A 26,788-nucleotide genomic window follows, 5' to 3' on the forward strand; every position below is an offset into this window, starting at 1 on the left:
TAATGTGCAAAGGAGGGCAACAAAGATGGTGAAGGGTCTTGAGGGGAAGCCATATGACAAGCAGCTGAGGTCACTTGGGTCTGTTCAGGCTGGAGAAGAGGAGACTGAGAGGAAACCTCATTGTGGTCTACAACTTCCTTGTGAGAGGAAGAGCAGCAGGCACTGATGATCTCTTCTCTGTGGTTACCAGTGACAGGACCCAAGGAAATGGCCTGAAATTGTGACAGGCCAGGATTAGGTTGGAAATTAGGAAAAGGTTCTTCACCCAGAGGTTGGCTGGGCATGGAACAGGATCCCCAGGGAAGTAGTCACAGCACCAAGTGTGACAGAGTTCAAGAAGTGTTTGAACAATACTCTCAGGCACCTGATGTGATTCTTGGGGAAGGTCCTGTGCAGTTGCATTCTATGATTTTTGTGGGTGCCTTCCAACAAAGTATTTTGTGATTTCTGTGATTTTCAGCATCCTATTTAATCCATCAGCATGCTCTCCAGAGACTGAAAAACAAAATCAAACCTAAAGTACAGCCATTCTTACACAGAATCACAGAATTGTTTAGGTTGGAAGAGACCTCTAAGGTCATTAAGTCCACACGTTAACCAAGTGCTGCCAAGTTCATCACTAAGTCATATCTACAAATACTGTAACAATTTCTCCAAATGCTGAGTGGGGCCAGAGGGAAAACAAATACATGTGTGATCCCATCAAAAACAATGGAAAGGCTGCATCTGGACTGTGCTTGCAACTTTAATTATGGTATTTTCTCATATTTGGCTTTGCCTCCTTTGTCTTCAAAAGTGAAGGATAACTTGTCCACAATATGACTTTTTATTTTAAAAAATATAGTACATCAAGCTTACAAAGAATTTATCCAGGATCTTATTCTGTTACCTTTTTACATCCTGAAATACCTGAAGTTTGAATGTAACATTTATTCTTGGGAGAGGGGGTGAGATGGGGTGGGGGTGTTTATAATGAGCTTCAGAAACACAGAAACAAAGAGACTAAGAATTACAATGCAGAAGAAGGGAATAAAAAAAAAGAGAATGCAAAATTAAAGGTGAAATAGGGGAATTACTTTAACAAAATTCAGTATCTGTTCAAGAGGTTTACCAGAACATAAATTTCAAAGAATGAAACACCTGCTGTCAGGAACTAATCCATTACATAGAGCACTGTATACAGCAGCCCAGAAAGAATTGAATCAGTGCCTAATAGTGCTACCTCTGCTTGGCAAGAGCAGAAGGCAAGATGGCTTACTGGTGAGGCAGCTAAAAATCTCCATAGACAGAAAAGAAATACAGCCACTTAGAGTTTTAGAAAGGCTCTAAAATCACATATAGCAAAATCACCATTGATCTTGTTTCAGCACTGAAGTGGCCACAAGAAGAGCTGGGCATTATTGTGTGGTCCTCAAAGTGCATCAAAGTAACTCAGTATACTAAGTACATATAGACGCAAAGCTATTTTGCCAAATACTTTCACTGAATGAATATTTATTTAACTATATAGGAAAATCTTGAAGAAATGAACTTAATTTTGTGTACCTGCAATAAACTTAAGTTGGTCTGTGCTGGAACAAGCAATGTTTTGATTTTTATGTCAGTGGAAGTAAGCTTCTAACCTAACATCCTCAGGAATGGTTTTAATTGATGTTCCAGTGTCCCTTTATGTCCCAGAATCATTACATGATGAAAAAAATTAACAGATTAATTCCAAAGATATCGCTTGCCAACAGCCTGTTTCAAACCCTAAATCACTGCAGGACCACTGCACCCACAGTACATCAGTTCAAAGATAAGAAACATCCATATGTGAAGTGAAGCTATTTAGGGGTCAGGGGGAACCGGCTGTTTTACATGGTTTAGCCTCGTGGCATAAAATGCATTTCTCAATGGAGATGCTCTGTTACATAAATTACCAGTACTTGATACTTCACTCTAGGGCTTGCCATCCATTTTGAAATCTCAGTTTTCTTACCGATGTCCTTGTCCCTGAGAGACTGGGTGCTCTGTGGGTGACTTGCAGGACAGCACACGCCGGAACTGCCACTTTTTCTGTAATTTTACAGGCCATAGCACCCAGTGGGAATATCACAGACTGCTGAGCTAAGCCAGAGCTCACCACTTGAACCTTTGTAATGCCATCAGGTCATTACTGATCAAAGGGAATGATCCCTTTAGGATGATGCAATCTTGTTTTAGGATAAATGGTGTAAATATGCACATGCCATTTTCTTTTTGGTTTTAGGACCAATTTCCCTCAGTTTAAAAATATGCACAGAGAAAAAAAAAATCAGTCCAATTTCTAGAATTTGTACCTTGTTATTCCTTACCCTGCTACATTCAAGTGTCTTGTTATAAGAAGCATGCCATACTAGGCATGAATCTTTCATCTCTCCAGCCTTCCTTCTGCTCTGTACTAGACAGAAACAGCAAGAGTTTGAGCAGTGGCTGCAGGAGAGGACTCCAGAAGGAGAAGCCAGGGCTGCCCTGTGCTGGACACAGTCCATTCCAGCCAGTCCCACACCAGACTGACCACCAGGGCAGGAGAAACAAGTGAAAACAAAGAAAAGGGTGAAGAAAAAGGAGCAGCAAAGAGAGACAATAATGTTCTGACTCTGGCTCCAAACCCATGTGTGAGGGATGCTGTATCTCTGATCTCACTGAAAGGACTGAGTGGGACTGAAACACTGCAGTGGTAACTAGGGGAGGGGAGGTGTCTGGAGTGAAGCTGAACCCTGCAATGAGGTGTTTTCCCTAAGTGTGACTTTAACTGTTTGTCATTTTTGTTTGTCAATACCCAACTCACTAATTAAATGTTTACGTAAACTGGTAGAACAGTTAAATTCTCAAAATCAAGTCTGCTTTGCCTTCAATACACCTATTATTCTGAAATTTCACTGTAGAGCAGATATTTATACAGTATCTTCTATTTATTCACCCTATTTTCTGACAAATCTATAAATTGTTTCACTAGAGGTGAGACTGGAACAGCAGAAGAAAGCAAAAGAACACGGTTTTTGGTTATAAAACAAAATGTTAAGGACACTGTATCCTGTGTAGACATGAACTCACTTGAGCTGGGCTCTGAAGTGAGCACCAGACTTGTAGCTGTGTTTGTATGACAATGAGCCCAAGCTAAGAAAACTGTCCTGCGGTAAGATGAATGTAGCAGAGTAGCAGAAACAATAAATCATAAAATCATGGAACAGTCTCAGTTGGAAGGGACTTACAAAGCTCATCCAGTCCAAGGCCCCTGTAATGTGCAGGATCATCTTCAACTAGATCAGGTTACTCAGAGCTCCATCCAACCTGACCTTGAATGCTTCCAGGGATGGGGCATCTATCATCTCTCCAGACAATCTGTGCCAGTATTTTACCCCCAACACTGTGAAAAACTCCTTTCTTTTATCTAATCTAAATCAATCATCTTTTAATTAAAAACATTAGTCCTTGTCCTATCACAACAGGCCCTGATCAAAAGTTTCTGCCCATCTTTCTTATAAGACCTCGTTGAGTACTTCAAGGCCACAAAAATGTCTCTCAAGAAAAAGAAGGTGGAAGCAGTACTGCAGCCACAGTGGAAGTTACTGTGTGAAAATAGAAACACATAAAGTAGCAACTGATTATCCTTTTATACATATCCTCTATAAATAGAAGCTTTCCATGGAGAAAGAAAGCTACACCTTCTTCTCCTAATAAAATGCATTGCTGTTAATCTCTTAATTCTTAGAAATATCATTAAGCAAAAAAATTCAAAACACAAATGCAACATGGCACCATAGGTTTGGAGACTAATGAAACCATGTAAAGGGACTGAACTAACAGCGCCACAAAAAGAGCTCTGTATGTCATATCTTAAAAAAAGAAAGTGCCAGAGGTTATAAGTCTGAGAAACACAATTGACATGACTGGAGAGTACAGCAAGAACAACAGCCTTTCAAATAAGTTGTACGGTACCTTTAAAAATACATCTTACTTAAAATTATAGGCCTGGAAAAAATGAAGGCAATTCCTACTGAGAAATAATCAAGCGAAGAGCATCCTTATGAACTTTAAGATAATTAGATTATGGGTGAAAATAGCTGTATCAATACTAAGAAGACAGACTTCAGAAGCTGGAGTAAAAGAAATGCAAAAAAAATAAAAATTAATGTTGCTGAAAACTAATACATATCAAGATAATTATACTTGCCTATTTTTTAACAAATATTTTGCTACTTTTAACATGGGAATATTTTTCAGTTTCATGCCAAGGGCAGCCAAGCAGATTTTATACACAGATACAACTGTGTGGCAAATTCAACAAACTATAGTATAGTCTCTCTAGAGGAGACACCGAAGACTCGTTGCCTAAAGCTCTTTGTATCAACTTAGACTAAGCACTGAAATATGTACTGTAGGCAGTATTCACATTCTGACAGATGGGGGATGTGACCTATGAAGTCTTTCCCCATCCTTACATTTTAGCATTCTGTCATTTCTGAACAGTGTTGCTTTGGATAGAAACACTGAATAAAAAATTATTATCTTAAACTGAATTAAAATAGATCAGGGCAATTTTAACAGTGACTTATCTAGCAGCAAGTGACATGGCCCTTTTTCTCATGAGGCAGGCACAAAAAGTAACACAAGGCACCACTCTGAAACATGACTGGTCTTAGATTATAAGATACCCTTTAGTTACTGAAATAAAGATATATTTTCTGCTTTGTAAAACACAAACATTTAGGATGCTGCTATTTCTACACATTATTAGCAGTGATTCAGACAGGACTAGGAAAGCTCTGTGCTCTCTGGATTTGCTGTGGGAATGTGTATAATTAAAAGCCACTTATCCCACAAAATAAAACAACCTTCCTGTACATAAGACAACTTTGACCTTTCACTGTCACTGTATCAAACAATAGATGTAACAATCATAGAGACATAAAACCTAAAAACTGTCAGAACTGATCTACCAAGATTGAGAAGATGGGTTTGCAAAGCAATTAGGGGAACTTCAAATGTCACAACAACCCTTCATGAATTTAATATGATCCCCCAAAATACTAAAACATTGAATGGTTCATAACATCAAGGCAACCTCTTCTTATAGTAATAATAGCAATAACAATAACAATAATAAGCAATTCCTGGATACATTCTCTGTCTCTGATTTGATGGTGGTTTGTAACTTTTTTAAATGGAAAAGCCCCAGGAGAAGACTTTCAGAAACAAGCTTTGATTATTGTTAGGAGGGAAAAAGAAAACATTTCATGACAAAGAAAACAGTGGAAGTTATGCACTATACATCAGGTGCTAGGAGAGAACACCTGGAAAAGGACTAAGCATAATATTTAGGAACACAGAGCTGTCTGCGTACAGCAGGAGGTAGGTAGAATATAGGAATCAAAGAGTGCAGTACTAAAAATAATCAGCTTCAGGAACTCAGATTTCTCTTGCTCGTCTACAACAGCGTTTCAACCTCAAAAACCGAAATTCAACATCTATCCCAAGAAACTGACATTCAGACATGAGGCAGACTTTCCCCAGAACCCTTTGACAGATCCAGTCTCCTCCTACCCTATCTTTTATGCACCAATCCCACCCTCCAAATGAAAATATTCCCCTCATCCAGTAAATCATGATGCCTGCCAGAAATATCACATTTACCATTCTCAGCCTGTTGTAAATCCTGACTTTCGCCATAGGACGTCTGGGAAAAATTAACACCTAATGTAATGGTCCTTTCCAAAAGCTAACCAACTCCACAGGCAGGTGCACCAATTCTGAGTACTAACATATAAAAACCCCACTGCAGACCTGACCCTGATACTAAATAAATGTTTGGCTGGGAGGACAAGAAATGGGAACATCGTGTGCTTCAGAGGAATGGGAGAAAAATGACATAGAAAATATTACAGCAAGAAGAACACAGAATCTGTGGGAGGCACAAGGTCTTTTAGGGCAGCCGTAACAAGGAGAAATCAAGAGACTCCAAAGTTAAAATCAGCCAATCCTTCACATGCTACTCTATGCTTTGTGACATATTTTGAAATGTCTTCTTCAATTACAGTACAAGCTCTCTACTCAGACACAAACAGGGGGCCAAGCATCTTTTGCTATCAGCTCATCTAGTATTGAAGACACTTTTGCTCACTTACTGGCTCAATACTGATCTGATATAGTTAGAACTGAATAATTCTTCAGATTGTTGATAACATACTAACAGTTCAGATATGTGTCTCTTTTGCACAATATTAGAATATTTTCATTTAAAAATACCCCATTAAATTTATATTTCAAATGAAATGAAGACATATGGAAGAAAGATACCCTTTTCCTTCCCTTCCAGCACATTCTACCTGGCTTACTTAACTCAGTCACCAGAAGCATCATCCTGCATCTACTAGTAAAATATTTTCAGTGCACATGACACTAACATAAATAAAATGATTTTTTCAAAATATTTGGAATTAAAATTAGTAGCACATCTGGACATAAACATAGAAGAGATCATTTAATTTAATTGCGCTATTTTATACACAATATACACTGTCATATTACTGTATGTCATTTGGTGATAAGCAGTAATACCCATATGTTCAATATATATTATTGTAGACAGTTGATAAATACTCCATTTAAATGCTGTATCTCAATTACAAGTTTTTCGGGAAATAAGAATTACATGTAATTTAGCTCTGTCTTTTCTTGATGGTTAATTAATGATAAAATAGAAATATTGTCAATACCTTTTAACTCCAGATATATAGAACTGCACAGGCTTTCCCCAGAATCACCAGCTTTTATAAAAGACAGTTCTTTACCACTCATCCTTTCATCATCAGAAAGAAACACAGAAGACCTATGGTAAAAGGTCTGAGTTCATTCAGCTCAACAGAATTCAGTTTAAGCCATTTTCCCCCTGCCCACCCCCGACACCCAGAAGAAGCCTAACCCTTAGAATTTAAATTTTTAAAACATGCCTTATTTTAGAGATATGTTACAATTTTCCTTACCGGGACAAAAGAATCATATGAACCCTGTTCCTGATTCTCAATAGATGAAATTGTTTTCAACCAGAGGAGATAGCTTGAAATATCAGATATTTCAGAATGCTCCATACTGAAAGCTGCAAGATTAGCAGGACTGAGGTGAGACAGACTTGCAAAAGGAGGACTTTGGCTGTGTTACATAAAGTTCTAATTAGATCCTTGGTACAAATTGCTATCCTAAGAATAAAATGTTAATCAAAAAGCCTCATTGGAAGAATAGGAGGGCAAGATTAGAGCCGAGACAGCTGTTTCACTTTGGGACAATCGTGCAATTGCCTAACTAGATTGCGTTCCACTATTCAGAAGTGAAAATATGTGTGTGAAAATTAAAGTGTTCCCTTTCTGTTACTCTGGACTAAGCTATTCACACCTTGTTTTCCTCACTGGAACTCAGCAGACCTCTCTATATTTCTATTCTAATGCAGCAAGCACCCAAATCTCAGACTCCCTTAAAGTCACAGGAAAAATATATTTATGAAAAGGGGGAAATTGTGAAAGGAAGAGAATACAGAATTGGCATGAAAAAAAGTGTTCCAAGGACTTCTGGTGACTAAGATCAACCTACAAGGATTTGGGTTTTGTTACTAAAGCCTAGAAACCTACTCTAATAACCACTGGATAGCTGATGGATTATTCCTTATCTCTCCCAAAAGATGCAATTACAGCTTCCATTTCCAAAGTACAGCTGAGAGCTCCTGTCACCTATTCAGGTTTATATTCCTTGCAATTATGGGTGTTACTGTGGAAATAAAGGGCATACATCCTTCAGAGAAAAGACAGGTCTGTTTTACTCAGTGGTAAAATCCAGAGCCCACAGAAATCCTGAAGATTTCAATAAGCTCAGGATTTGAGTGACAATGTCTTTTTGGGAGGAGGGCACAACATACACGTAGGCTGCCTACTCAGAAAAGTCACACAGACTGACATTACACGCATTTTTGGAACTCGATGTCATCTTTTGCTGAAGAAGCTCTAAAGCAAATCTGAATGTCAGAGTTTCTAGGTAGTCATGATGAAATAAGAATATTGAGTATGATGTTGAAACACAGGTAGTAAACACTTTCATATCCCCCAGTTCCTCACCTTCTCATAAAAATGGTTGTCCAAAAGGAAGTGGGAAGTAATTATTTGTGGAGTGGGAGAAGTGAGAGGAGAGAGTATAAGGGACAAGGAAACAAGTGGCCTTAAGCAGTATGCCATTTCCTGTGTATTAAATGTTTTTGTTTTGTCCTAGTAACATTTCATTTTAGGGCTCCAAATATTCAGTCAAATATAATTGGAAATCAATGTCAGGAGAATCAAAAGTACTTGACAAATGAAGCAAAGTTTAGAAAATAATACTTATTAAAAAAAGAAAATAAAGACACAGCACTAAAAAATCATACAGATTTGCTTAGTTTAGAACAAACTATTTCAAAAAACATGAAAGCTGTAAAACACAAGGCAGCATAAATGCATTTTGGATGAGCAGATCCTTTAAAAAAATGGATAGAAAAAAATTCAAAGAAAAAAGGTATGCAGCCTAAGGTAAAAGCTGCACTTTTTTTTCCCAAGAAGATCAATTTATAAAAAGACCAAAAAAGACTTAGCAACAAAGCCCAAGCAGTTTTATAGAGTAGAGATGAGGAAAGGAAGATTGAGCGCTGCTTCTCCCCTCCACCCCTGCACCTACTGGTTAATGAGAAAGTCCTACACTAATTTAAATGTTATAAAAATACTTCAATATGAACTAAAATGCGATATCTCTGCAAAGCATATTTCGGAAAATATCTTATTTGACCAAATGAACATGTTTATTTAGTGACAATTCTGAAATACATGAACTATATACACCCAGGAGCAGTTTGCTTTTCTTTTTCCTTAAAACTCCTTCCCTAACACTCAGCACATTATTTGGTATAACAGCTTCAATAGGCCTTTGATTTCACCCAGTTAAGTTGTTTGTATCAACTTTAGAATCCTAGATGGTTTGGGTTGGAAAGGATGTTAAAGATCATCTAATTCCAACACCCTTCCACTAGACACCTTCCACTAGTCACCCTCCACCAGACCAGGCTGCTCAGAGCCCGATTCAACCTGACTGTTGAAGTCTGGTCCCTCCGGTCCCTGGTGGTTCTCCTGTCCTGGGTGAGATTGTTTCATTCTTGTTCCCTTTCCTTGAGGTTTTTAATTGTGTTTGTTTTGATTCATTCAGTTTCTTTAGGTTGGGTTGGTGTCTTCCCTATTCTCCGGCTAATCAATCCCCTTTTCTCCCTTCCCCTCTCCCCTGGAGGGTGGGATCCTATGTATTGTGTATACAGTGTGGTTTGTAAATGTTTGTAAATATAATCTATTCTTTTTATTCAGTTCAGTTTCTTTAGAGTGCGTGTCTTTTCTGTTTTTTTTTTTTCCCTTTCCTTTGCTGGGAAGGTTCTGGGAGGGGAAAGGGGGGGGGCAGTCCAGGGTTGGCAACAGCTAGACCAAACCTGTGACACTGACCTTGACACCCCCAGAGATGAGGCATCCACAGCTTATCTGGGCAACCTGTGTGTGTGTGGCTCACCTTCGCGAACGAAGATTTGGGAAGGGCTGCCCCACGTGGGTGTGCCCTTCCAGCCTGCGCAGTGGATTTTAGGTGAGGCACAGCGTGCGCAGAACTGGCCCCACCGTTTAAGTCCTGAGGTTCATCTGCCACGGCCGAGCGAGCTTGGACAGTGACAGGGAAGTCCTCAGGACTAGAACCTACAGCACCCGGCATTTTCCAGGAGGTCTCCCATCCAAGTACTAATCCGGGGCTGACCCTGCTTAGCTTCCGAGATCTGGCAACCTACTTCAGTGTCTAACCACCCTCACAGTGAAGGATTTGTTCCTACTATATTCTTCATCAATTTGAATAGCCAGCGTTTAACCCATAATCTTTGAGGATATAAAAGGGATCACTTACTGTGAAAATGGTTGTTTTTTCTTAATGACCTCATAAAATAAAGTTTAATTTACAGACTTTCTTGTCCTGTAAATTTGAGAGAACCAAATGGCCCATGATAGAGCAGAGCCCTTCAGCCAAGCTGGTGGGACCTCTGTGAAAACATATTTTAAAAAGGACAGAAAATGCCGAGGAGGACAGAATGAGAGAACAGGACCAGACCAGATTTCAGTTCATGCACTTTGTTCCTCTTGTTCTTCAGATGTTTTCCCTGCTACAGGGCAGTGAGCGAGCAGTTGTGTGGATGTTGCCAGCTGGGGCCAACTCACCACACCTTGACCTACAAGTCCTTTAATTAAAGCACCTTTCAGAAGACTTTGTAACATATTTTAAAAATTTAAGTATGGAATACCTACAGATTTTCCAGTATCTCTGAAAAACCACTACAAACATGTAATGCCTCAGGTTAAGACAGTGATGCTAAAACACTGATAAAGAACTCATATTGAATAAATATGAAAATATCACAAAAACTGATGCAACTATATCATTTAAAAGTTCATACAGTTTATACACAAAGGCACACAACTCCCCCAGTTTTGTAGGAAAAATAGCATTCCATGTTCCTTTATGATTTATATATGTAATGCCATTTATAACATGTATTTATTTCTACGAAAACAAGTACTGCTGTCAATCAAGTAAATGTTAAATAATTCAACCAGTAAGATTACTTTTGAAAAGCTGATCAGCTGGACATAGCTCACTATGTCTCCAACTGAAAGTTTTAGAAATTGCTTAACTGTACCTCACCTTTTTAAACCTTTCCAACTGGATTACTGCCTTCCTATGAAACATTAACTTGTTTAATTTTTAAAATAAATTTAAGTAGAGAATAGCTTCTGTAAAGCTTCACTGGAGTTTTTCCAACGAGTTGCTTACAAACCGCTAATACATTAGGAACAACTGATAGAGATATCTGAGTAGTTCATTAGGGAAATATTTTACATCAGAAGAATGAGTACAATATAGCCATGCAATTTTACATACAGGTTTATTTATTTATGGTTGCAGAAATATGTGGGCTGTTTAGGTCTGAAGGTCTTTGCTAGTGATTCTTACTGAATTTTCAATCAAAGGGAAGTAATAATAGTATAGTCATTGCTAAGTTCCAGCTCAAAACTCCTGCATCGCAATATCTGAACCTTTGCATCTAATAATCAGAGGTAGTAATACTGCTTTATAATACTTTGAGATCAACTGAAATCCTACTTCAATAACTTTTCCCACGAGTGCTGTAGTAGTTAAAAGTCAGTCATTGCAGGAACTAAAATTTACTTTTGAGGCCTTTAAACTCCTTTGCTGGGTTGAATCAGTGCAAGGTATCTACAAAAACTTCATTCTGTGTCCTTCTCTTGTCTACCATTTTTTGTTACTGTGGTTTCAAGATAAATTATAAACAAATACAGGAGTAACATTTTCTGTGCATTTGATATATTCAACTTTGTAAAGGTCTTAAATTTATTTTTAAACCTGGCAATTTACATTTTTAAAGGGATTTTCATTTTCTTTCCTTTTACACAGAAATAGAAAAGACAATAGCATGGATTAAAAAACCAAAATCAACAATTGTAGGTTAGCCTACTAATTTTGTAGTTCAAAAGGGTACTTAACTTTTGGGTTCATTTCAGCAAAGTACTGCAAGTAATGCAAAGTCCCACCAACACAGACTGTATCAATGTGCTTCAGGAACAGTGTTAAGCACTGTGCTGAACTCTGATCCACAACAGCGGCTTCTTACTGAAATTCTGGTTTTGAGAAGTCCCTGAAGAAAAACATTATTTAAGAAGTTTCAACTATGTTTAATGACTTTTCTTTCCACTGTTTTTGTTCTTACGTTTTCAGTATTTTCTCCTCTTACTCCAAGTTTACCAATTTAGTAGTACAAGAACTGGTTAAACTGTGTTGTCCAGCTCAGTACAGCATCTCAGAAATGAGGTCAGCTCAAAATTCTGAAACAACCAAATTGTATTGATGGAAAAACTTGAAGTAGTGTTGGTTAATTAATTGCTTAACTCCAAGTCAAGGTGTGTATCACCCCAAGAGTACCATCCCTCCTTTTAGCTGTGGTCTCTCAGATTGAAAGAGCTGATGCAAACTGACCCCCTTCAACAAAGAACTCGCTTCCCCTTGCATCTTTCTGCACTAACATGAAGAGTCACTAATATCAAAAAGATGGAAATACTATCAACATATACAGGCTCATGGATCCAGGAAGTCACTCAGGTTTCCTCAGGGGGTCTGAGCTTGATGCTGCACCTCAGTGGTGGCCACAAGGAGCAAGGACCCTTAAAGGTCCAATGAGAACAGATTCCAGATATCCTCCCACACAGAATAGTTAATCAAAACCAGCTTCATAAACCAGCTAGAACTAAACTGCTTCAACAAATAGTGCAGATAGGTTCAGTCCAGCTGTTGCCTATAGGTCTAAGCTATGGTAAGGGGTTGAAAATTAAGGTCCCCTTCTGTTCTATGTACAATCCACAACAAATGTTTGCCAACCTCCCTGACTCAGCCTTCCCAGTCTGAAACAATATGAACATTGATCAAAATCACAAGTGTATCAGAGAACAAAAGAATCATATAGCTGTTCCTTCTGAGGCACTTTAAGAAATGTCCAGACATCAGGCTGTAAGTGACACCTGAAGAAAACAAACAGGATCAATTTTGCTTTCATGACCTCTTCTGCCCCTGGTTGTTTGTTGAACACCAAATAATACTTGAAATTGCAAAAAGAATTTCCTGCATCTTTGTAGTTTTATTATTGCTTTTATCACTAATAAAACCAAAACTTCTTTAGCCCTCATCCTCTTGCCACCAAATGTTTCTGCTGTGGCAATTCTGTTCCGTTTTGAATTTTGCTGGCTTTTCAGACTTGCTGGACCTTCAAGTGCAAGAGGTAACATGATGAAATAGAAACTGGCAGAAAGTACATTAAATTTATTATCACCTGAGGACAAATGCTGGCAACTGTATCACAAGAAAAAAGACTTCCATCTGGAAATAGGACAAAGACCATACAGGTAAACCTAGTAATTCCACTACTGTCTTGGACACCATTCAAAAATGTGAAAATACAGATAAGTTACAGAAAAAAAAATAAAAGTAATGGGACTTTTCAAAAAGAGAACAGAAAGAAGCGAAGGTGAGAAGGAAAACAGATACTAAATTTCCCCAGTACCAAGATATGTTTTGAAAGGGTGTTAAATAAAATGAGCAAAAGGCAACATTTTGGTTAAATATGACAAGGCCTGCCATTAGAAGATACAAGAACCCAGGAATTATAAATCTGAAGGGGGTTTTAGCTTTTTTCCACTCAGCAAAATATTTCTGCAATTCTGCATTTTCATCCATTACAAAGAGCTGATTCATTCCTTTCTGTATTCTCCGTATGATTAACATGATGCTTTATTTCTTGGTACATGAATTAGTTTAGCTGATAGACAGCAACCAATGCTTGAAACCAAAATAACTAAGAGTGATAACCTCAATTTTCAGCACGAATTATTTAAAAAGTAATGTGTGAGTTCCAGGTTTGTGCTGACTACATAGACTTAAATGCATCTTAATAGAAAGAGAAGATCCACTGAGAATACTGCCATGACAACTCAAAGAAAAAAAAGAACTACAAAAGACAATATTTTTTTCAGATTTATGCCTGCACAAGTGATCAGATTGCTTCTACTTTTGTACATGTATTGGCTGAGCATGCTAATAACTGCCCCAGAGGCAACAGCAGAAGATTTACATTTGGTACATTACAGAAAGGGTATGTTTCAGTCAAATCAAGCTGCAACAAACTGGTGTTGCCCCTCTTCATGTATCTGTAGGGTTTTGTGTCTTGAAAATAATTACATAATAATTATTAAAAATTGTAATAATAATTAAAGAAACCTGTAAGTTTTTTCAAAGTTATTGTAAATACTATAGATCAGGTTTTTCAGAAATGCCCAATAGGCCCAGGGGAAACTCATGATGTTCAACAAGGCCAAGTTCAAGGCTCTGTACCCAGGTCAGAGCAATCCCTGATATCAACAGAGTCTGGGGGATGAAATGGATTAAGAGTAGCCCTGCCAACAAAGATCTGGGGGATGAAAGGCAATGCGCTCTTGCAGTCCACAAAGAAAATCGTATCCATGACTGCATCAAAAGAAGCTACTAGGGAGTGTTGAAAGATGGGCTACAAAGATGAATGTCTAGAGGAGAAGCTGTATGAGGCTGAGGTCACTTGGTTTGTTCAGCCTGGAGAAGAGCACTCATAGTGGTCTACAGCTTCCTCAAAAAGGGAGTGGAGGGTCAGGCACCAATCTCTTGTCTAATGACCACTGACAGGACACAAGGGAACCACAAGAAGTTGTGTCAGGGGACATTTAGAAAGTGGTTCTTCACCCAAAGGGTGGTTGAGTGCTGGAACAGGCTTCCCAGGGAAGCAGTCATGGCACTAAGTCTGCCAAGAAACACTTGAACAATGTTCTCAGGTACATGGTGTGATTCTTGGGATGGTCCTGTGCAGGGTCAGGAGTTGGACTCAGTGATCCTTGTGGGTTGCTTCCAACTCAGGATATTTAATAATTCTATGGTTCTAAGTATGACCAGCAGGACGAAGGAGGTAATTCTCTCCCTCTACTCCACTCTCATGAAACTCCACCTGGATTATTGAGCCCATCTCTACCACCCTCAGCACAGGAAAGACAGGGACCTGCTGGAGCTAGTCCAGAGGAGAGTCACAAAGATGATCAGAGGGCTGGAACACCTGCTATAAGGACAGCCTGAGAGAGTTGGGATTGTCCACCCTGGAGAAAAGGAGGTACCAGGGAAAACTTCTTTGGTCCTTTAATGTGGGCTGGTAAGAAAGATGAGTACAAACTTTTTAACAGGGCCTGTAGCAATGGAACGAGTAGTAATGATTTTAGTGATTCCTGGGGATGGTCCTGTGCAGGGCTAAGAGTTGGACTCAATGATTCTTGTGGGTTGCTTCCAACTCAGCATATTCTGTGATTCTATAAACCTAAAGAGGGTACATATAGGTTAGATATAAGGAATATTTTTACAGTGAGGGTGGTAAAACAATGGCACAGGTTGCCTGGAGATGTGGTGGATGCCCTGGAAACATTCAAGGACAGGTTGCACAGGGGTCTGAGCAACCTCGTCTAGTTGAAGATGTCCCTGTGCACTGCAGAGGGCTGGACCAGATGGCCTTTGAAGGTCTCTTGCAACACAGACTATTCTATGAGTCCACAATTAATGCTGTCAGGAGATGCATATCTGAGTGTTTCCAAAAACTAGATTCCTTCAAAGTATGAAGATCTGGCACTCTCTTCTCTCATCACTTTCTAATCTCTGCCCAGATTTTCCACGGATACACCTTTAGCCAGGTTTTACTAGATATTCATCTGCAGACAATTTCTACCAATAACCCATTTCCTGATACTGTTGTTCTGCTCTGAACATGCAATGCTAAAATCATTAAATCACTAAGAACTGAAGATATACAGTTGCCAATAACAAAATGAACATAATTACTGCAAGAGTTCTCACATATTTCATAAACAAATGCAAAAATTAGTAGGATAAATAGCAAAAAAAAAATATTAGTAAACTGCAGTAGAACCTGGATTCCACCTACACATTTTATAGGTACTCATGTTCAACTGTTTTGCTTTACTTCCACATTTGGGGTTTACCTACATATCAGAAAGAAGTGCAGAAGAAGGTACTGTAATCTCTCCAAGTCTGGAACTAGGAGCTGTGCACAAAGTTCTGATAAGACAGAGAGATAGATGTCTGTTGGGGAAATATGATGTTGCCCAAACTGCTGAAGTCTTTTATTTTTAAACACCACTATTTTTAACTCCATATACTAGGAATAGAAAAAAAAGAAAAGAAAAAGAAAGAAAACAAAAGAAATCATTGTTTTGACCATTAATAAAAAATAGGACCCGAATATCTGTTCTGCTTTAGCTTGTGCTTGATTGCATAAAAGAATATAATTTACTTATAATTGTATTAAAACATTACAAGCATTTAAGCGTGAATGTATAAAGGTCTTGTACACTCTGCGCATGCTCAAAGTTACCCTTTTTCTATGTTTACACATTCAACTAAAAAATTGAAAAGAATTGAAGAATTTATGTCATTGAAGTGAGATATTTTACTAATAGACAGGAATGCCAGCTAGCCACAAAACTGCTGCACAGAGGCAGAGCCATACTCACTAAGGATAGACATTTCAGTACTACCTGGTGTAAGTTGTAATTGAAGTTGATTGGTGTTTTTACATCTTCTAACATATGTCTTACTAACATTGCATTGTAAAGCTGTGTTTGAGAAGTCAACTGTTGGAAAATAATACAATAGAGGTGTGTCTAAAGCACCAACCTCTAAATTTATCCCTGAGTAAGCTGGTGGTGAAGAGATCATTCAGAATGCAGAAGCAAATGTGGCAGCATCAGCCCCAGAGTCAACATAAGACCAGAGCTCTAATATTTTTGCTACCTTCTTAGTGAATAACTAGGTAGGAATTTTGGGATTGTTTTTCTTCCAAAATGCCATTTGGCTTTTTGATCCTGTGTGCCCAACTGCAGTCACACAAGAGCTATGACAAGTGACTTATATACCCACAACTGCAAAATGGACACATTTTGATAGAACCTAGATGTGTCTGCTGAGCAGCAAGTGAGATTAGAAACAGAAAGAGAACGTGTCCCCAAACCCCTCCATTTCCAAAGTGAAACACTACTATTTCTGAATTCTTGGAGGTAGCAAAGAGCTTGTTACAAGTTTCTGCACTTAGCATGGGGTGGCCTCCAAGCACTGCTGTGTTGTCAAAACCAAACCGCACACATCAGACTACGCATTAAGCGTCACTACCTTTGGAAGAGGCACCTGCGTGTTATCTTCTGGGACATGTCTCTTGTTACATGCTTCAGTGCACAGTCTCGTGCTGGCACTGGAAGCTGTGCTAGTGGACATCAACTGGGTCATGAAACAGGTCTGTTAAACACCTTTTTGGTCTCTCAAACACCCATTTTTAAAATTTTTTTATTCTGCACAAAGTAGACCCTACAGAATGAGGAAAAGGAAACAAGAGCTTAGACCTTACTCATATTTTCAGTGAATATTAATGGGGGTTTAGCTCCCAGGTGAGTCATGGTCCCGACATAAAAACTTGGACAAACAAGCACACAGATAAATAGGAAAATGGTCTGTGATCACAAATGCAACAAATAGCAGTTTAGTATGGAGGAAATGTTTATTGTAATTTAAAAGAAAAATAAATGTAAACAAGGAGACTTAAAAGTCTCTGTTTAACTGATCTCACATCTGGGTGCAGCATAGCAGTTACAGGAATCCTATGACACTTCTCCATTGTGCTGCCATTTGGAATGTACAATGAAATACATTTGTCTGATGTTCTGTTTGACCAATTATATTAACAATGTCACCTGAAGTAACCTGCTTCTCCTTGTACAAATACTTAATCAGAAAGGTAAAACTCTGTAATAAAAGTACAATATATCTAAAACAAAACCAGATGTCATTTTGCTAAATTGGATTTTGTACTGCATTCATATTGACTCCTGTGACTTAAAAGAAAGCTTATACCAGAATTGGAATTTAAAAAAAGGATTATGCTGTTTGTTTTTCAAATATTCATTTCAGAAATTACAAAACCTCTGTTTTGAATACATAAAGAACACCTTTTTCGTTCCCTTATTTCTAACTCCCAAAATGATAGAATATTTTGAAATAAGGTGATTATTGAGACAATTCATCTGATTAAGTGAAGTATTTTAAAAAAATATTTATACAAAAAGGTAAATGAATGTAAGTTATTTAATTTATAAATTCTATTGTAACAACCTATGGCTTATTTCAAAGAAAACATGATTCTTAAAAGCAAAGCAATTAGATCCATCATTCTTCCTTGACTTTTTTGGCTTTAATTTTATTATCCTTCATCCAAAAGCCACATGCAGACAAGAGGAAACAGAGAGCTAAATTGGCAAACTCTGCAAATCTTGTCATTACTACAAACAGAAAACTCCTTTAGGTTTTACTTTTTGTAGAGAAGTCTGATGTGTTCATAGCCCAGAACAGTAGAGATAGTAATTTCCAAAAGTGAATCAGTTTTCAGATTGTGTCTTCAAGTCATGTCAAAATAGCTGACCAATTCTTTCTCAAACTTAGCCATTGCTCAGTGTGCAACTATGAACTGTCATGCATCATCCCATCATCCTTCTTCACTTCTATCTGGATTAGACCAAGGCCATCTTGTTGAGTTGCTGTAAAGGTTTTGCATCTTTGGATGCCTAATTTAAATGTAGTGGAACATTAGACACAAAGCACAACCAGGGTTATCAAGCCTGATTCCTATGCAATCCTTTTGGGTTTTTTCTTTTCCTTTTAGTCCAGAGAGCATCCAGTTTATCAACCCTGTTGACATGCCACAAAAGGGATCTTGCAACCCATAACATTACAAGTCAGTCTACAAGACAGGGAGACTGAAATCCTGTGTGGCCTGTGCCATCAGAGTACTGCAGGACTTTCCTGTGTTGTAAGTTCCTGTCATAGTAAGGGTATACCTAGGTGAAAATGCCTGGATATTACTAGGAGTGGATTACATGGCAGAATACAGGAAAAGTAATAGGAAAAAAAAAAGGTTTTGACTCCCTTTGGGTTCTGCCAGTCTGGTCCTAGAAAAATGCCCCTCTCTTTTCAAATATGACAAACAGTTTACCCATGGATGAATAAACATGTCAAGTATTAGAGAAATTTATGAATAGCAGGAGGACTACCAGAGCACTTGTGCAGTTTTGGCCAATTATCAATGCTACAAACAATCCCTGTCCAAACCCTACAATTCCCTTCCTATGCCCCCTTTAATCCCTCCATGAAAATCCCAGAAGCCAAATTATATGTCAAGGGGAGAAAATGTTCTTGGCTTCTTGAGGCATCTAGGAGGAGAAACTTTGAAACATGGGTTTAATTAAATGCAACTCTAAATACAGTGCAACAAATGAAAATTAGACATTAACATATTTATGACTGAACAATCAGCAGGAGCCAAATAATGTGTAGTTACACTGTAAATCATAACTATTATTAGAAAGAGCAGTACATAGTATATCCATTTCAGTATTTAAATGAAAACATAGTGAATATCTTGCGCACAATACTGTCATTATCTAGGTAACCATGCTGATTTCTTAACTGTCTTGGTTGACACTTAAAATTCTGCATTATAAAAAAATATTATTCATGTATTAAATAAAAATTATGGATTAAACAATGATGAAATAACTGACACATTAATAGAATGAGACACTTCTTTTACTTCCAATGGCCTTTGCAAAGCAAAGCTCCAGTATCAATCCAGGCAGAGGTGGCTGAATGACCCCTTGTGACATGGTGGAAATTCTGGAATGACTGACATTGGTTCAGATTCCTGAATCTGTAGAGCACAACATTGGGGTGTTCTTTTTCTTCATGTTATATAGTCCTAATGTGCCACAGCATGTTTAGTTTCTTGTCTTTTCATTGCATAACATTCAAGTCAGAGTCACGTGAGCAGCCATTACATTAAGGAAACATCTTTTCAAACAAATATTATAGATCCATAGAATCACTGAGGTTGGAAAAGACCTCTAATATCACTGAGTCCAACCATTAACCTAATACTGCCAAACCCACCACTAGACTATGCTCCTAAGCACCACATCTATGTGTCTGTGTTTCTTAAATACCTCCAAGAATGGTGATTCCACTACTTCCCTGGGAAGACTGTTATGACACATTTCATGTCACTTCTTGACCAGGAGTGTTCTCTATGTCACTAAGGAAATTGCTGGCCTCAACAAAGCTTTGACCTCCTTATTATGCCAAACATAACCTAAATGCTATGAATTCAGTAGTAACAATGCTTTTCTGGTTTTGGTAGAGGAATTAAGTCAAACATGAATGCAAAAGCATAAAGTTTTCTAAAGCTGCTGTCCTGGGGCAGTGTCAGATCTGAATGCTACCCAGAATACTGTAACTTTTCAAAGTTCTCTGTCAGTCAGTGGATCTGGATACAGGAATCATTAGAACAGTATCACTCATCATCCAAAAGATCATTCTAACAGCTTTTGTATTTCCACTTTTGTACATCTATTACATGGCAGCTGCATTTGGCAGTTAAATGCCACCCAAACACCCGAACCTGTCAGATCTCGGAACCTAAGCAGGGTCAGGCCTGGTTAGTACTTGGATGGGAGACCTCCTGGGAATACCGGGGGCTGTAGGTTCTAGTCCTGGGGACTTCACTGTCACCGTCCAAGCTCGCTCGGCCGTGGCAAATGAACCTCAGGACTTAAATGGTGGGGCCAGTTCTGTGCACGCTGTGCCTCACCTAAAACATCCACTGCGCAGGCTGGAAGGGCACACCCACGTGGGGAGAGGCGTTTGGGAAGCCTAGCCCTATGATATGGCAGCTGCAGAGATTGCTAGCAATGTTTCAATGATCTTACTTCTACAAATGCAGCATGAGGATCAATCCAGGGCAAGATGCTGAATTAAGAGCAGTCACCTACATCAACTGATAAGCACATACCATCCTGAGTATGGAATATGAACTTCTTTCCTCATAAAATATTGCCCAGGTACTCCACTCTGATTAATCCTTATTAGCAGTGTCCATCACATAAAATCTCTAGCTCTTGACTTATGGCATCTAGCTCTCAATAGCATTGATGATTAAAAAAAAAAGAAGCCAATCATTTCTGTTTATTTGCTGTTTAGCTACTATTTACTGTACCTTTAACAGACTAGATTAGGGTGAAAGGCTCTCCCTTAGCTAACTAAAATAGCTTGATATACCTTTATAGCCGGTTGGGATTTGCCAGAAGAATGGCCAGTTGCAGGCAGGAATCTGTGAACCTGAAAGGAATGATCTAAGCTTTAAAAAACACAACTGAAGACAAATAATTTCTTTATACTGTTAGAAGAGCTAGTTTCTCTTGGAATAGACCTTCTGCTTTAGCTATGTGGCAGAATGTCATCATCTCGTTTCACCATGAAAAGAGCTCTCCAATAAGATACTGTGATTTCAGCAGTAGCACTAAAGGCCCTCAAACAGAAAAGACCATTCTCAGCTGATATTCCAGAATTTGGCTGCTTACTGTCTTTTTAAAGTCATGCCACATCTATAAACATCTATAAACTTAAGACTAAAAAATAAAAATAAAAAAAAAAATCTGATATTGGTTATAACGGACACCTAACCAACCAAAAAAATCAACAAAGCCAACATTGACATTAAACTATTCAAAAATAAGTGAACTACTACTACACTTTCATTTGAGTTTTCAAAACAAAACACATGTATGCACTTTTGCAGATGACCTATTAGCTAAATGAAAGTGGACTGGGAAACAGCCAAAGACAGGAATCTACTTCTACACCTTCCTCACCTTTAAAAGAATAATCCTGAGCCCTAGGAATCTGGAAACATGCAGTTACACATATATTGGGAAGGTGTTTAGAGGAGGCCGTGTTTCATAGAGACTACACAAAGTAAAATTTATACCTTAGAATTCTTAAGAAGAGCAACTCAAACTGCAATTTCCTCTTCAGTCTACAATCAGGGCAATACAGACGTCTATCCTTCTGTCCCTTCAGTGCAAAGAATGTGTTCATTTCACACCTTCAGCTACATGTATTTTTAATCAAATTAGTCACTAGATTTCAGGTACCAGCAATCTATAGGTGCCTACATGGAAAGTCCATCCAATGTTACAAATGTCATCTCATGTTAGAATGATCCATGGAAAGCATCAGGTCACCTCCTTGCCTCTGCAAACTCCTCTTCCATCCCCAAATTTTGCTCAGAACTCTCACAGCGTAACAGTGACATTAGGTATGAAATCACTGAGTGAATCACACAATTTATATGATTCCATGAGACTAAGAGTATACAGTGAGTGCACTGCAAAGAAACAAGAAACATTTCCAGGCAACAGGGACATTTTAAACTTGCCTATTAACTTACTTTTATTTTCTTTTTTTTCCCTTTTAAATAAAGGAAATAGAACCATAAATGTGTTTGTCAAAAAGGACTGAAAGCAAAGAGAAAAAAAATAGGTCTTGAAATCAAATTTCCACCTAAACATGATTTTAATTCATTTTGAAAATTAAGAGAGTTGGCACATTTTTGTTTTGCTATGGGGTTTTGGTGGCTTTTTTTGTTTTTTACTTTTTCTTTTATTGTGATTTGGTTTGGCTTTTTGGTTGGTTAGTTTTGTTTGGTACTTTTTGTAATTCCACCTGAATTTCTGCTTGGATACACAGAGAGCATCTTTCTCCCTACAACTCCACATGAAACTACAAGCAAACGCAGTCATGCAAGCTAGCAAAGTAGAATTTCTAAGACAGTTTAAATATTAATAACCAGAGTACGACTCTTTGCTCAGACATACTCAAGAAGAAGAAACTGGTGAAGAAAATGGAGCTATGCACTTAGCAATAAAAACAACATTTTTGTCAGCATCAGTATGACAAAGTGTACACTAGTTACAGCTGTCTAGCACACACTCTAGGCATGAAGGACCAGGGCCTTAAATTTGGTACTACTGTACTAACTGGGCAGTTAAATGCCTCCCTGATATTCGATCCCGTCAGATCTCGGAAGCTAATCAGGGTCAGCCCCGGATTAGTACTTGGATGGGAGACCTCCTGGGAAATGCCGGGTGCTGTAGGTTCTAGTCCTGAGGACTTCACTGGCACTGTCCAAGCTCGCTCGGCCGTGGCAGATGAACCTCAGGACTTAAACGGTGGGGCCAGTTCTGCACACGCTGAGCCTCACCTAAAATCCACTGCGCAGGCTGGAAGGGCACACCCACATGGGGACAGCCCTTCCCAAATCTTCATTCGCGAAGTTTGGCCATACATACATACTGTACTAATCAAGAAGCAGTTTGACAAGGTGTTACATCTTTCTTGGACTTGAAGAAAGTACTCTTACGAAAAAAGGAGAAGAAAAATCTGTGCAGAAGTTTATGGAAAAAACCCTCCACCTTTGAAACTGTCAATGTCTTATTTATTATCGCATTTACACATCAGATGGACATTTAAAATAATTTTAAACTTTTTTGCGGGTGGAATGAGTGGGGGGGCAGCAAATATACTGTGTTGTTACTGCTGCTTATTTTAGTAAGAAAGGGTGATTTCCCAGTCAACATATCCCTCCAAAAACATCACTGACTTCAACTTGTATCCCTGAAGTAAGGGAAATTAGTAAGGACAACTCTGTAATGTTTTCCCTTACTCCTTCTATGCAATATAATTGATGATTGTCGAAGTGTACATACAACAATAAATGTATACATATACACACTCTCCCCTTTCTTTCCATGTACGCAGTGCTTACTTTGAACAGAGAAAAACAGATCATTATTTGAAACAATGTCTCAATTCTATGACACTGAAACCACCAAGTATTTGCCAAAGTACATCAGTCCATCCCTAGACACAGAACATCAGTTCGACTGATGGTAAATTGATTACTTATAGTCAGAAACCAAAAAAAAAGGGACTTTCCTAAACAGAATAAGGTAGTTGGCATTCAGAACATACAGTAAAGAAAGTTTACAAAGCAGAGTTCTAAATTAAATAAAGTACAAACCCCTGAACAATTTCACATTGTCTAACCACATGGGGATGTGATTACAAGGGCACTAAAAATATTGAAACAACTTTACACAATAAATCTATAACATAGATATCAAAGTAGTCTTACAAGTGGCCTTAATTTTTTTAATAATATATCTTCATTTTCTCTTTATAAATTCTACACCTTTGAAAGTATAAACCTTCATTCTTTGAAGGTATTTTTTTCCCTTCATGTTTTATTCAAATCAAAAATCTTTGGAGCCTAAAAAAATATTTAGAGCTTTCTATAATTCAAAGTGGAACAAAGTCCAATTCTATGTTTTATATATTATTTTAACATTGTCTTTATTCCAACATAAATGGCTGTATGTGCTTTGTACATGAAAGAAAATGTATAAAACCTACTGTAATCACATGCAATATTTTGGTCACTCAAAAAATAACAGAAAACTTAATTTTCCCACTTGATACTAGGTTGGAGACAAAAAAAAATAATGAAGCTTTATATATATATAACAATTACTTTCAGACACCAAAGCATCACTTTTTCTTAGATAATCAGACAAGATAAAAGTACAGCAACACTATCTGACAATCCTCTGCCTTATTGCTTTTCTGTGCAGGGAAAATATATTAAAACCATTTCCATGAAAGAATTGATTTAATCTCTAGAGAGGGTGCATATGTTCAGTGTAGGCTGAGGCTAGTTAAACTCCAGTGTATACTACATCAGTAAATAAAGATATATTTCCAAAACTTATTTCAACAATAAATTCTGGGGTTTAGTGTGAAATTGCAACAAAAGCATTTGAATGAGCTGAAAGTTTTCTAAGGGTGAAAACATGCATCAGTGAAAGTAGTGTTAATGCTTTTTAATATTAATCATCATATGGGTGTTCCTGTGATTTCTCTTCCCTGGGTTATCTGGTGTGTAATCATTTTCAGTCTAATTTCTTACACATATCTGTATACATCATATACCCTGCCTGGTTTATATTTGAAAATACACTGCCTTGTCATTAAATAAAAATCTATAGATTTGTAAGAGCTAAAGAGCTATTTCAAATTTATTACAGATTTCAATTACATTTCAAGTTCCAAAGAGGAGAAACAGGTCACACTTTCTCTTATCAATAAATCTAGCACCCCCTCCCATGTTCTCTGTTTAAAATATCTTTTTAACTTCACGCAATATTTGAAAACAAGCTGTTTGCAGAAGCAGGCAAAATCCACATCCAAGGGAGATAAACACATCATGTCCATACAGCATAATGGAATACAAAGTCCGTAGAACCTTGGAGCTCAAACCCAAACATTTGACCAAGAAACCCCCCCCAGGAGGACCCCACAAATTTCACAGGCGCTGGAGAAGCAATATTCAAACACAGAGATCACCACCCAACAGCTTGCTCTTGCTCATACAATTTCCAGAATATGCCACTAAACACACATCAAGACATATCACAAAAAGTTGTCGACACCACCACCAAACCTCACTTTCTTTCCCTGGAGCATCCTCTAAGTCGCTTGGAGAGTGAAGAATCAGCTCACCTGCACCGGGGGGGCCCAGCCGTGGGCACAGGCGCACTCTGCCCACCACTGCCCCGGGCTGCCCTGAGGCTTGGCTGGGGACTTAGGGGGGCTCCTCCGCACTGTGTTCCACAAAGGGACAAACTTGCTCCTGCTCTGGTTGGCAGCGCCAGGTCTCCAGGAGGGCAGCGCCTGAGCGCTACACTGGAGGCCCGGAGGATGCTGGTGCCAGCGGCAGGCGCAGTGGGCATCCCTGGCGACGGGAGGCACATTCCTGCCTCCGTCCGACCCCTCGGCGCCCCGGCCGCAGCTGTGCTGCCTTGGGAGGTGCCCGTGCATGGCGCGCCCGGCGCTGCCTTTGGCCACTCGGCATGGAAGTGCTGCTCCTGGCAGAGGTGAGCTCCTGTGGCGGGGCCTGCCCAGCCCCTTGGCAGCGGCTAGAGGCAGGGCATGGCGGAGCAGGGAGCGGGGAGCAGCGGGAGCCGCTGCCCAGCAGCTCTGTGTCAATACCGGACTCCACTCGCGCAGAGACTTGACAGCATCCCCGCTGCAGGCAGAAGCAATCAATGCTCTGCGTGGCTGGGACGCACGCCTGCATCCCTTTCTGGATGGCAAACCACGGGAAGGAAAAAAAGATTCCGACAAAACCACTCTTGCAGTTTTCAGGAAGATTTAGTTTCTTTCCTAGCTGCCCCCTGACACAAGTCACAGGCACCCTGCTGAAGCATATTTATATGTACAAGCTTTACAGGCAAAGTGCTTTCTGGTGGAAATAGCATCTAGACAAAGTACTGAAAAAGATACTCCTTTGCCAATGATCCAAACAGACGCGGGAGGGTTTTTTTCCCTGCATGCCTGAAAAGGCCTTGTCAACAAAATTGCATCAGAAGATGCAAATGACAAGTTCGGGAGGAATGTTATCTGCCCCAAATGCTAAACCACAGCATGAACGTCGGTATGTGCTAATGTGTGTAAGCCAATGTGCGTAAACCTAACAGAGAGAGCAAGAGGCTGAACTTAAAAATAAAGCCACCTCAAAATTCTATGCCATAAATTAACAAATCTCCAGCATCTTGTATTTGTAAATGTGAGTATATTTATTTGTGTGTATGGTCTTCAAGATTCTGATTGATGTATCATTTTCTCCACTGTTTTTCAGCCCTTACAAATTGTTTGTTGCTTGCCAATAACTTTCCATAGAGATTTCTGTAAGTCCCCTCTTGGGTTTTTCTTACTAAAACAACCTACTTTCCTTAAATTTTCCTGAAATCTTTATTTGCTAGTATTTTATTTTATTTTTTTTCTCACAGAAGTGACAGTGGTGTGAAGTGTATTAATCTGGGCTGATTGTTCCAAGAAACTGGAGGGCTCAGGGGTATTCTCCAGTCTCAGGTACCTAAGTCCTTAGGCCCTTAAGACTCAGTGCATTTTGGATCTGTATATATGTATGTATTTTTTTAGATTTTATTTTAACTTGGGCATTTCTCAGGTACATTTAACCATAGAAAATAACAAATTGATTTTTAAATCCAAATACAATATTGTGTGATAGAATATTTTCATGTATACTGGTGTACAACTAAGATTTAAGTATACAAAAGATTAAAAT

At 38.7% G+C, this 26,788-nt stretch overlaps 1 protein-coding gene across 21 annotated transcripts in view; it reads right to left on the bottom strand.

Annotated features, from left to right (window-relative positions):
• Positions 1 to 26,788, bottom strand: part of DLG2 (discs large MAGUK scaffold protein 2) — a 1,023,852-nt gene that overhangs the window by 415,720 nt on the left and 581,344 nt on the right. For 4 of the 21 annotated variants that reach the window (XM_071556513.1, XM_071556504.1, XM_071556475.1 and 1 more), the window contains exon 1: positions 25,201 to 25,518. The exons of the other annotated variants lie outside the window; for them this stretch is intronic. In XM_071556513.1, the coding sequence (XP_071412614.1) occupies positions 25,201 to 25,518 (318 nt within the window). Of the gene's footprint in view, positions 1 to 25,200; positions 25,519 to 26,788 lie in introns of those variants that run through there. 21 annotated transcript variants of the gene reach the window in all.

The sequence above is a fragment of the Pithys albifrons genome, chromosome 1 (assembly GCF_047495875.1).
Source record: "Pithys albifrons albifrons isolate INPA30051 chromosome 1, PitAlb_v1, whole genome shotgun sequence".
Classification (NCBI taxonomy): domain Eukaryota; kingdom Metazoa; phylum Chordata; class Aves; order Passeriformes; family Thamnophilidae; genus Pithys; species Pithys albifrons.